This window comes from Dermacentor variabilis, chromosome 2 (genome assembly GCF_050947875.1).
Source record: "Dermacentor variabilis isolate Ectoservices chromosome 2, ASM5094787v1, whole genome shotgun sequence".
In the NCBI taxonomy this organism is placed as follows: domain Eukaryota; kingdom Metazoa; phylum Arthropoda; class Arachnida; order Ixodida; family Ixodidae; genus Dermacentor; species Dermacentor variabilis.
In genome coordinates, this window is record NC_134569.1 from 241,957,270 (window position 1) to 241,970,448 (window position 13,179).

General features: G+C 42.4%; 1 protein-coding gene across 2 annotated transcripts in view; it reads left to right on the forward strand.

Moving 5' to 3' along the window:
• Positions 1-13,179, forward strand: part of ScsbetaA (Succinyl-coenzyme A synthetase beta subunit, ADP-forming) — a 55,330-nt gene that overhangs the window by 1,800 nt on the left and 40,351 nt on the right. For both annotated transcript variants that reach the window (XM_075682777.1, XM_075682778.1), the window contains exons 3-4: positions 721-820; positions 12,109-12,271. In XM_075682777.1, coding sequence (XP_075538892.1) covers positions 721-820; positions 12,109-12,271 — 263 coding nt within the window. The remainder of the gene's footprint in view (positions 1-720; positions 821-12,108; positions 12,272-13,179) is intronic.

The following is a 13,179-nucleotide window of genomic DNA, read 5'->3' on the forward strand; positions in this document are numbered from 1 at the left end:
GTGTTCAACATCCTTTCTGTTATTATTTGCATACAGTTCCATTAGTGCTAAAGCAACTTTTTGCACCAGAAAGAAATAATTTTAGGTTACAATGCTCATCACACTGTTACTTTATTCCTCAGCTATAAATTTCTAAAAGTAACACGACTACCAACTCTTTATGTAAGGGCAGAAGTCCATAAATGCTGCTCTAACTTCCAAACCACCACAAAATTACATAAAAACATACCTATTCGCTTCGCACAACACAGTGAATACTGCCACTGTCTTTAAGACACTAACTATGGCTACCAGCACATGGAATATTTTTTTGCCACATACGCTTAATAAAAAATTCCCTGTGTTTTATTAAATGACTTTTTCGTTGTGGGTAAGGCCCTTGGCACTTATTTGTCTATTGTCATTGTTTGTTCTGAATAGGTTTCTTGCTCCTCTTACTTGTCACGCATGTTTGTTCATACATGTCTGATTAAGCTGCTTTGTTGATTGCTTTCAAGTGATTGAGGCGGTGGGGCCAGTCTAGCTGCTTAATCTGCAGCTTTTACTTCGTCTTCCTCATCACAAATGGTACACTTTATATTTGCAAGAAATAAAATCAGTCAGAAGTTTATGCCAGTTTGTATGTTTGTGCCACACTCATGATTAGACAAAACATCTGTTATTGAACATGTTTACATCAAATTAAGGTAAATAACAGGTGACTTGATATTTGATTTTAAGGCACACCTGATGTCGTGGTCAAGGCTCTTGTCCTAGCCGGGGGTCGAGGCAAGGGCACTTTTGACAGTGGGCTCAAGGGAGGCGTCAAAATGGCCTTTTCGTGAGTACCCCACCTGTTGCTTAATATACGCGTGCACTGGCACTGATTGACGAAGAATGAAGTTCGCAATTGCAAGGGTGACCTGCTTTTGTAGTCTTACCTCTGCAGCCAAAGGGCTGAACTACTGCGTAGGGTTAGCACAGCTGTGGCGATGTAATGGCACTTTCTGGGAGCACTGGAAGGTTGCATGGATGTTTGAAAGTGAAAAAAAGGAAAGAAAGGGTCAAATGCTAAAAAAGGCAGGGTTAGTGTACATATTGGTTCAAATGACTCTTTAATTAAATATTGATTACAACTCTCTATTGTGTCTCTTTTTCATGCTCATTATTTACTCATTTTGTATCTTATTTGTATCATATTTCACAGGCAATTACATCGGCCTTGTCTTTAGCTTGGACACTTGGTTGGCCCTTGTTTTTTCTGATCAATAAGACAGATAAGTCAGTCCAGAAGATAGTGGAGTTGATGGTGCAATGTGGCTCATTTTTGGCTATAATGGCATTAATTATGCCCATACCATAAATTTTACCAACTGTGCAACTAATTCTACGCAAGCCATGCATAGTCCAATAAACTCGCTCTGTTCCCCAAAACTGTGCCATACAGCGGCTTTCCCTCAGCATGTCTGTATCTACAGCAGTGCACCCTTTACAGGCATTTAGCACAATGTGGGTAATTTTTGACCACATTGGCTCTAATTACCCCTGTTCTGTTAAAATGATCTTCTATGCGACTAATTCTAGCTCTCTTATCTCATTGAGAGCTACCTTTTGATACCATTTGTGACTCGCTATGACACTCTGGAAGCACAAAAGTACCATTCTTTCTTGAAATGGTTACAAGATACCCAGATTCTGCAAACCTGTATGAAGTCTTCTATGAAGGTTTCATCTTCAAAAATTGTAAATTGGCAGCATGTCTATTCTTTGCAGAGGATTGACAACATTAAAAGGACACTAAAGGTTACTATTAAGTGAACGTGGACTGTTGAAATACCATCCCAGAAACCTCGAAACGCATGTTTCGTGCCAAGGAGAGACTTATTTTAAAAGAAAATGCCTTCTGAAGCGTCCGCGTACCTTTAGCGCAGTTCAAATCGCCCGCCCTCCGATCGAGGAGTACTGACACCATGGTCTCATAGCGATGTTGCGCCATCGGTGAGTAGAACGGCGTCCGCAGACGGCGCTACGGCTTTTCCGCGCAAAACGCAAACGCGCGGCCAGAAACAGAGCCAAGACAGAGCCGACAGCAGAGCGAAAGCGGGAGTATGGTGGCTAGCGAAAGGAGAAACGCGCGACCATAAGCCGGTACTTTATTATATGACGCAAACTTCGACGCTCGTCGCAATGGACCCTGACAACGACAGATTGGCTCGCGATGCTGGGCTCAACTTCAGCGATTTGAGCACTGACGAGCGCGACCTGCTGCTGAGGGCTCGCGCTGCCGGCGTCGTTGCGTACTACGACGACGGCCTCGACACCGGCTCTCCGGAGCGGGAAAGCAATGAGGGCTTCCCACGACATCACAAGGACGTGGCATTCTCACTGCTTGTTTGAAATGAAAGTTTCGCGAGCCAGCAGAACCCGCACAGCACAACGCGATAACGAAACTACTGAAACTCCAAAGCGTGCGCGGCGCAGAGTCGAGCGCGCAGAGTCGAGCGAAAACGAAACCTTTCGACCACCCATACTACAGAAGGGTAACGTCAAAATGTTATTTTTTTCTTAGAAACGAATAGACGTAGACAAGTAGCATTTTCTTCCGTCTTATAATCGAATGAAATGATATTTTCAATACGAGTAGTTGAGTATTAGTAACACAAATTATGAGGAGTGCTTTCGTCATCGGGCTAGTACTGGAATGTCGCTGGGGGGTCTCAAATCGTGTCATGCATTTACCTCAATTTCTCGGTTACTAAAGCTCTGTTTGCGATTATATTGATGCCTTAGACATTCTAGAACATTGCTCTACCACTTTAACTTGACTTTCTGGTAACCTTTAGTGTCCCTTTAATGCAATGTGATATGTTTTATACATTATGATGACTATTATGGTGATTATTGTTATGATAATAATGATGGAAGTAACAAGAAAAAGTTGGTATATGTACAAGTGCAGTGTTTATTAAACAGCTTGACGAGGCGTGTGGAATGGCCAGGCCCCTCCTCTAGCTCTTCCCTCTAATTTTTTTTTTTTTCATTAAAATGCAGCGCATACCCAGTGACCAAAGTTTGTGTGAAAGAGGTTAGAGACAGAATGGCATAGACACCGGAAAGTGTGTGACGTATCCTAAGAATAATGCTGAGTGTATTAAAGGACAGTATAACAGAAGGTAAGAGATTGGGGATTAAGCAGCAATACTCATGAAAATCTAGAAAGCATGATACTTTGTAAGAGTATGCCAGCAAACAGAAAGGATAACTTGGAAAAAAATCACGAGGCAAGGCACAACAAAAGGAGCAGGAAGGGAGCCCTTACAAAGCAACACGTACCAACTCACCCGACAAGCCACTCTTGTGAACTATAAAGCATACAAGGAAACAATAGTGTATACAGACAACCCTTTACAGGTAAAAAAAGAAAGGTAACTACTGTTGAAGCAGACGGAGCATTGAAAGTGGCTGTATGAGAGTGTTGATGCGGGCTAGCTGGTTTGATAGCAAGAGCACAAAACAACAAAGCACTTCGTCCTGTTTTTTTGCACTGTTTCGACTCAGAAAGAGGCTATTTGCAGCCAAGGATATGTTTGATGATTCCAATTGACTCTCATAAAAAGAAGGGAAAAATATTCTAGCAGTATACCTGAAAGGAGGTGGGAAAACAACTACACTCTATTTTTTTTCTCTCTCACTGCATGGATATGCATTGTTTACAGCTGCATATTTAGTGCAGCACATTTTTATGGGTGCTCTGTACACATCTTCTTTATGTGTAAGTTTTCATGTCATGATGAAGATTGAACGGAAGTCCACAAAAGAAAATGTGTGTTATGAGTAACATTGCAATTGGTGAACATAGAAATGGGTTGCTGCTGTGATTGACTCTCTGTCAATCACAGCAGCAATTCACAGGGCTGATGGCTTGCCATACCATTTGCTAAACTTATCTTGCAGATCAACATCACAATTTTAGGTTAGGTTAACTTCAATCAATTAACTTTCGTGACAAAACAATACAGTGGAATCTCGTTGATACGATCTTCGCGGGAACCGGAAAATAAAATGTACAATCTGAAAATCTTATTATCCAAAGCAAGCTCCAAAAAGTATGCAAATAGGCACACTCGATGACAAACTTGTTTGTGTGGCGTCAAGGGATACTGCTGTGGATAACGCGTTATGCAGACCTACATCGCTCGACGGCCACACGAACCACAGCCAACGCACTTTTATTCGGCAACATTAAAATGGCTCATCAGTTTGCACTGAACTATCTTCATTTCAATGTCTGTAGAAAAGTTTTGGAAGTTAAAAAAAAAAAACGCCATTTCCTTGCTCAATCGAGCAGTGGCGCCCCACGAGTCTGTGTGGCTGCACTGCCACAGCAGCGTTGTACCACCGACATCGCATTACATGCACTTTTCCTCCAGTGGGGCTGGAGCTTTGCACGTGGCTAGTTGGAGTGTTATTTAAGCTAGTTCACTGAAACATAAAGCTATGATTGTTAGAAATACCAGTAAAAGCCCACTTCTTCAGTCGTGTTATCCACTTTCAGATGAAAACACAATCACAATAACTGTATGAAAATATGTTGCTCATATAAGATGCTTGTGGGGAAAAAAAACACGAAGTATTATCTCTAATAACGTATTATGCAGAATCGTATCGATGATATTACACTGTACGTAATATTCTGCAGAGTTAAGCTGTAGACTGTTAAGTAAAGCCAGTGCATACGATGTACAGCCGTACTCAAAAGTATAAGGCTATGTTGCCCGCAACTGCCATGCTGACTACAGGCTGTTTAACCCTTGCAGGCGCAGCTCACAATTGTTCAGAAAAAATTCTTTTTCATAATGAGCCATCTAAGTAGGCCTCAGTGAATCCAGATAGGTCAGTGCTATCGTTTATTTTTTTGCAGGTATGTACACACTTGTGTACAAAGTGTCACGGTGGTCATAAAATTCAACAATGCATCTCATGCACGAAAACTGTAGAAGCAGTTGCGGTCTTTTGTCAAGCAGAGTGGCAAATTCTCAATCGGCCTCTGCAGTCCTCTAATTCGCAATTATACAACTGAGAGCTGGCTCTGCTTCAAGCAGGATGGCGAGCTTCTGGCAGCGGTCTTCATCCTTCTCACTTTTTGTAAGTCATGTTCACATTCGTGTGCTTCGTTCGAACGCTGTATGTGTTTGTCGCTTCAGCAATAACCTTGAAGATTAGACGTGCACTTGAAGACGTGCACTGTAGAGCTGCTGTCCGGATTCAAGAGGCTGTCTCCTGAGGTGGTGTTGGTGGGGTAAGAGGGAGGAGATAGAAAGGCTTGTTCTCCCACTGAAGTATTTTTTCCATATTTTTTATGATACCACATAACTTCATCTTCTACATCACTTCTATAACTTCTACACCTAGCACATTCTCTTGATCTTTGTCTTAAATGCAGTCGTAACTGTGGAAATCAGCTCCACCAGCATCCTGCTTCTCATCTGAGCCCACAAATGAGATGATTTCTGTATGCATTTTCTCCAGAAACTAGTTCACACACTGCCTGTCACCAAGTTTCCTCTTGGGAAACAAGGGCGAAGGCAGCGAAACAAATGCTGCATATGTATTTGAGCTGTTCATTGGCTAGCCGAGTCGAGTCTTGCTCCGTGACGTCCATTCCAAGCATGTCCACCATGGCACTTTGTGCACATTTTTTACTGTATGCTGATTTTGATGGCGGCAAAATGCAAAAATGGCTGTGTACTATGCATTGTGTGCATGTTAAAGAAACCCAGGTGGTCAAAATTAATCTGGAGCCCTCACTACATGCGTGCCTCATAATTATATTGGGATTTCGTCACACAAACCCCAGAATTTTTTACGCAAGTTTTCACATTGAGAAGACACAAGCTGCATGCAGGTGTTAGCAACTGAATCTTGAGGCCCTCTCATGATCATTATATTGGCAAGTAATTTCTTTAAAGCTGTAGAGAATAGGTGGTGTCCAGAACCCAATGTCTACGATGTGTTTCTGCCTCCTGCAATCGGTTCCACTGCATGCAACCAGCAAAAGCATAGTATGTATCTAAGATCTGCGCCACCAGTGGGACGTAGATTTGAATGCCACCTGTACCAAAAATGCAGGAAAAAAAAGAAAAAGCACCTTATCTCGTGATACCAAGCCATGTGCTTCTATGCTGGATATTGTGCACATTAATTTTATCTGCATTCGCATATGGCGCAATAAACTCTACAGTTGCGAGACAAGGTGTTGAGAATTTGGCAATCCACGAGATTGGCTGCAACTGCAACAAGTTGTGAGGAAAAGCTGCAAGTTCACAGTGTACACAATTGTGTACATAGCATGTGAAAGGGCTAAGAGAGTACCTGTGGTATGCCAAAAGTTTCAACACTCTGGGAATTGTAAAAAGAAGAAAAAAAAACATGCTGGTTGTCAAGAGGTCTGGAGTGTTGGGAGTGCCACGGAAACCACAGCACTCAGCCGAGTGACAGATATTTGTGAAAGCACGGAGTAGCCCACAAACTTTTCACAAAGACTGTAAATTCTGTGTTGCGGTGTATCAGTGTAAGTGATCTATGCATCGCATATTTGTGTGTGTGAACTTTTTGCTCTTGTGGTATTCTTTTAGGATTTTTGTTATTCATCTTCATGAGGACATGTTAGCCATCCCCACCCATTAAAAAGGGTTGGCCTGATTGCCATCAACCTTGGAACACAGCCTATAATGAGTATCGCTTTAGTTTTGGTTTACTCGCTTGTTTTCAACATGCATAAGCCACTCCAACCACATCGTCGTGTTGTCGCAAGAAAATCAAAGTGAGGTGGCGCTCACCATTTGTTGCAAGTAAGTTAGAAAGTGCATTGTGCATTGTTTATATTATCGATCGTGTTTGGTTATTAGAAATATAGGCCAGCAAAAATTTCTGTCTCCTAAGAAATGCTTTGGTGGCCATCATTTGCCATCATCTTCAGTGACTCTGAGCGTTTTCATGGATTTTGTGATAGGCGATACCTTCATTGTTATATCGGAAATACAGACACTGACACATGCCTTGCTGAATTTATCATAATACTGGTACCGAATTCACAAAAGAGTATCCTAAAATAGTATACATGTATCTTGAATACTGCCTTACAATATGAAATTGAATCAGTTGCTACCATTTGCATTGTCATGGGAAAACTACATTGATAAAAACATAACACTGCTGCTGCATTTTGTAGCGTTACCTGAACCTAGCAGCATTGCATACTATAAGCCAGGAATTTAATTTGAGGCTGAGGTTTTTTGGAAAACTAAAATTCTTAGCTTGTATTCAAATAAACATGGCATGTTGTGCTCATGGGAGCGCATGGTCGTCAATATGGCATTTCATTAAAAAGGGCACATAAGAAATAGACAAGTTATGTAGGAGGTGAGGCAGCACACTTGCAAAGAAAAAAAAAAGACGTTCACACAAAGATGAATGTTGAGGGCATACATAGGCACTGAATTCATGTTTTTGTGCACATATTTTTTCCAAGTGCACTGCTTCACCAAAATTATGGCATTGCCAACTAGCCTGTCAGTGCCTGTTAAACTAATGTAGCTCAAGCACTGTGCATTTGCAGGTGACAGCTTCTGTTAGGATGTTCTTGAACAATATTTCTGGTTTGACTATGGAATCCAGGGTTCATGCGGAACATTTGAGCCAAAGTTCAAGGACAATTCAAGGATTTCAAGAATGCAGAAAGCCAAAGTTGAAGGAGGGGGAAACAAACCTTATTTGTGCACATATGCTGAAAAATAGTGAAATCTCCTTCTTATCTGCAATTTATTATAACTAAGCAACTGCCGAGTTGGTCACATGCTTCAAGCTCTTCATATTGCTTTTCTGAGTTGATGTTCACATTAAAATGATGTCAATAGCATTATAGCTTGATGGTTGACAGTATCCGACTCGACTCGGTCTAGCTGAAGGGATCGACAACCAATTTTCAGGCATTCCTCTTTTCTTGGTACGATGGAAAGCTTACTATCTGAAGCATCTATACCCACAACAGTTTATCCGGGAAATGTCTGGAAATAGAACATCATTTTTCAATCTGTGAAGTCTTTTCTACGTACCGTGTACGGACGCCAGCAATAGTAATGACTGATATCGATACAACTGAGAAATTTGAAACACATGCAGATTAGGTGGCGGAATAGCTGTTGTATCAAATTCTGAGATTGCAGCCTAAAATCAGCTGCAACAATTTTTATTATTGTAGAGATGTAAAGGACCCTTTTCTATTTTTCATAATTTTCTGCCGGCAAAAGGATAAAATATGGCGGTCTGTTTCTGTTACTCAGGCATCTCAGAGGAAACTGTGCAAATACTAGATTGCGCAAATACTAGACTAGATTGCGCAAATACCAGACTGATTCAGCTGAGGTGTGTGGTGGTGCACGTTGCACAGTTAGTGCAAGGTGCTCATCCTGAAAACTCATTGTCGGCTGGTGTGTAGACACCTGCACGTCGTTGTGGCACAGTCAGTGAAGCGGCTGGTTTTATACTTGTGAGCAGCTTGTGAGACGGCAGTGCTCCATCAATTAATAGTGTCACTTCATTGCCAGGGTGCCTCAGTACTGCGATGGCCTAGAGGCACCCTATTCCTTGTGCGCAGGCAGTGCTATTTTTTTATAAAAGTGTTTGCAGATTACAGATACACAGATAAATGGAGATAATTTGCGATAATAGGAAATAAACATCTTTGTGCCTTTATAGATATAGCATTTGAAGCCACCTGAAGCCTGTTGTTACATCTCAACATGGCCAAGGGCATTAATTAGACATTTGCCACGAGGCAGCCCCACCCATTCGTCAGCACTCATCCAGAAGTCAACACAGCGTTGACACTGACTTGACGTGTCCAGAAAAACCCCTCTACCTGCACCTGACGACCTGAGCTAATGATGAAAAGGGCCAACTTCGAATGCTACCATGGGAACGGCTTCGACCTCAGATTGCCAGGTTGCTAAATATGCAGAGGCGAAGGTGCAACATCGGAGGTGGAGTTCGGCAGCACGTTGCAATATCGTAGGTGGGATGTTACGACCGATTCGATGATTGTGATTGGCCACGATGCAGTCATCATATTCCCTAGTCCAGTTGCCTAGGGAAGACTACAGTATTAAAAGCATAGAGACCTTTCGTGCACTGAGGGAGGCTGATGTGTCCTGATGTGAATTCAGACATTTAGTATGCTCCTGCATGGAGTGGGCTTCTGTATCTGGAGCCAGTGTGAATAATGTAAAATAAACCCTTTTCCTTTCATTCCTACTACCGGACGTACTTGCCAATGGTGGATTCCTGGCCCAAACGCCACCTCGAGCCACAACACAGTACATTTATGTAGAAATGGACACTGTTTTCAGGGCCCGATGACAAATTTTGCTGCAGGACTTCTTGTGTCATTTTTGTGCGAGTTTTCAGTGCCGATTCAAAAATATAATTCCTTGTTTAAGGGATAAAATTATGCATGTTCTCATTATTGTGGGTGAAAAATCTTTTGATCAGCACTATAATCTGAAGACACGTTCCGTATGGTTGTCAGAGCCTTTAATGCCAAACAGCTGAACTTTTCTTTCTGCCAGGCATTTCTAGAGCCTAAGGCGCAACAACGGAGCCATAATTGCTGCAGTTTGGACCAAGTAGCGAAACAACAAAATGGTGGCACAGCTTGGTTGCTTGATCTGGCTTTGTCTAGCTCCATGGTGGCTGTGGACATGCCATGTTGCAATCAGTTAGAAACACTCCCAAAAAAATGTAATCTGGCATTGTTTCCTGATATAACTCTCTATGGCATTGCCCCTGTGTGGAGTTTGCTACTTATAATGTTCAGAAGTCACCCCAGTCCCATTGTTCAAGTTATTCAGAAAGCACATTTCTTTTAAGGAGTTTTAAAAGCCCTCGAATCGCTTTTTCCAAATTCAAAGGTTTTCAAGGAGGTGTGCAAACCGTGTTATAGATGCCTTCTTCTGCATGCTGGCTAGGGTTAAAGGGCAACTCCGGCAATTTTTTAACCATATTAGGATGTCGTCATTTACAAATGGCATTGACGGTTCTGTTACCAGTGTAGGGCAGTTTAATTTGCTTAGAAACTTATCAATCATATTAAATAACCGATAGACGAGGTACCAAAACTAAAAGGTACAGTTGCTTCATGTGATGTCACGATGAGTTGATGATGTCAGATTCTACACTTCCGTAATGTAAACACACAGAAGGCGTGGTAAGCATGCATTACACATGGTGCTAATGCCAAAAAAGCAAAGCTGAGGATGTCTCCTGACGACGCAGGGAGCTTTTCCAGCTCTTTCAAACTAGACAGCGGCAATTTCAGCGAATGCTGAAGGATTGCCATTTTGTTCAGCAGGTTCAGCGGGTTATGCTACGGCAAGACGAGGAGACGCACCAGTCATCACGTCTGCCAAAACGATGATTGTCGGCCATCCTCTCGTAGAAAACAGAGCCAGGTTCATCGTTTCCGCGCGAAGTGGCGGTGTAGTTTCTGATGTCACAAATGCAGGGTGGCCAGTAAAGCATCATACATTTGTGGGCATGAGTCTGAAACATGCAACCTATCTTTAAGATTCATTTTCAGCAAAACTAAATTACTTGCAGCCATATCATTTGGCAGAGATGATCAGAGTGCAAACGAGAATGTATATTCAAAATTTTATTAAGGCCAGTGGATAATAAAAAAATTGCCAGAGTTACCCTTTAAGGCTATTTTTTTTTTTTCAGTGGTGGCACCATGCCATCTGTAAAAAAAAAAAAAAAAAAGCATGCTGCAAAGGACAAGGCAGAATGCTTGCTGTGAGACACCAGTGTTTTAAAGAAAAAAATCAAATGCTGGGCAAAGTGAAGAAGGAAGCCAGTTTGTCATATTCAGATGCTGGCACAAAGTGCACCACAACTTAACAATTTTTACTGATATTTTTCTCTTGGTGGTAAATTCTTTTGCTTAGAATCCTTTTAAAATTCTAGAAACCTCTGTTATACCTGTTGTCTATGGTAATTGTTATGACTGCTAATTTGTGCTTGTGATGTGAAATGACATCAAGCAGTACAAGGAGAATAAGTGACACATTTTGAACTAGAGCTGCTAGCAATTTCCTTTTTAGGGGTCCACTTCTTTTACAAGCACCCATGGGAAGCATCTGGATGGTAACTTAATTATCCAGTGGTACCCCAAATGGCATATGCACTTACAGATGTTTACATGGCTTGGCAATTGAACGAGTGTAATTGTTTTCCCCAACAGCAGACAACATTGTTTTGTCAGAGGTGTTTGAATGTGAAGGTCGAAACAACCGAAGACAGAGCTGACACACCGACTACTTTGTGGCTACCAAATCAAGTCAGGGCTCATGTTGCAGTGTTGGAGACCATAATACAGCGACCTGAGAATTAAAAAGCGAAGCGCATAGCTTACTTTCTTGCTAGAAACTACACGTTTCTTTCATGTGGTCAATCACATGTACACGCACTGAAAGGTACGACAAACTTGCTGCTCAGGTTCGATGGGGGCGAAATGCAAAAACACCCGTGTGCTTCGATTTAGGTGCACGTTAAAGAACCCCAGGTGGTCAAAATTTCCGGAGTCCTCCACTACGGCGTGCCTCATAATCAGAAAGTGGTTTTGGCACGTAAAACCCCAAATATTATTATTATATTGCTGCTCAGGTAGCCTTCGCAAGCAATACCTGCCTACCTGCCGTGGTGGCTGAATGACTGTCGAGTTATGCTGCTGGGGACAGGGTTCGATTCCTGGCTGCAGCTGCAGTGGTATTTCAAAGGGGGCACCCATTTAGGCACACCTTAAGGAAACCCAGGTGGGCAAAAATAATCTGGAGCCCTGCACGATCATAACCTCAGTGTTATGAGACATTGACCTCAGTGTGGCCTTGGGGCATTAAACTCCATAAATCCATTAATCGATATCTAGTAAAGAAGGTCTCTCTTCGAAATAAATTTTAAAAACGGGAGAAGGAAATGCCGTGGTTTGTGTGTGCAGCTAACCGCGTGGCTCAGCTCGTTGCGGGTGCCAAGCTTGTGGCCTCCACATGGCATGCATGCCTTCTCTCTCTGCAGGCCTGGCGAAGCAAAGAGTTTTGCCAGCCAGATGATTGGCCACACTCTGCGCACCAAACAGACGGGCGAAAAGGGCATCCATGTGAACAAAGTGATGGTCACCGAGCGCCTGTACAACCGCCGCGAGTACTACTTCGCCCTCATGATGGAGCGAGAATACAATGTGAGTTCCTTGCTGAGTAATTTTAGTGCGAGGGCATGCTTGATTATTTCCACATCAGCAACGAGCCAAGAACACCAATTCAATGTGAAGGCACATTCTCTTGTTTACGTAGTGAAGATGTTTACTAAGCGTGGATGGCTTGGGGCTTGTGTAAGTGTGAAGCTGAACGTGTGAGGAGGCTTGTCGATGGCGCTTGAATTGACAGCGTGAACGTCAACAATATTTTTGTTTTGTTCCTGTGGAACATGCTGTTATCTAAGAAAATTGCATCTTTCGGACAGTGTTCAGTTTATCTACCTAGTGATAGAATTTGGAAGAAGCATGCAGAGTTATTTTGACAGCAATTGTTAACTAAGGTTCAATCCCGATAACTTCAGAAAGGATGTCTGCATTCCAACAAGCGGGAAGCTTATTGCAATCATATCAACTCTGCAAACCTGCCAGCCAAGGACTATTGCTTCAAAGCTGAGTTCTCTGCACCAACCTGTTACAAAAGCATTGTTTCACTTCACTTTTAAATTAACATAAAGTGCATGAAATTGCAAACTTACTTCAAGTCTAAGATTCATGGGCAGATGTGTACAAGTGACAAGCACTGTCCCTAGTGAAGGTGCTCAAATCTGTATAACTAATTCTAAGTAACCGACGCAGGAGTAGGAATTTTAGAAGATAAAAGGGTACATAAGACTTGTTGCTGGACGAGCTGGTTCATAATGCTTAGGAAGAATAAAATGCGCAATGCAGACAAGGACGAGAGGTCAAGAGACACGGTCTAGCAGTCATGGCATGCGTGCCTTCTCTCTCTGCAGGCCTGGCGAAGCAAAGAGTTTTGCCAGCCAGATGATTGGCCACACTCTGCGCACCAAACAGACGGGCGAAAAGGGCATCCATGTGAACAAAGTGACGGT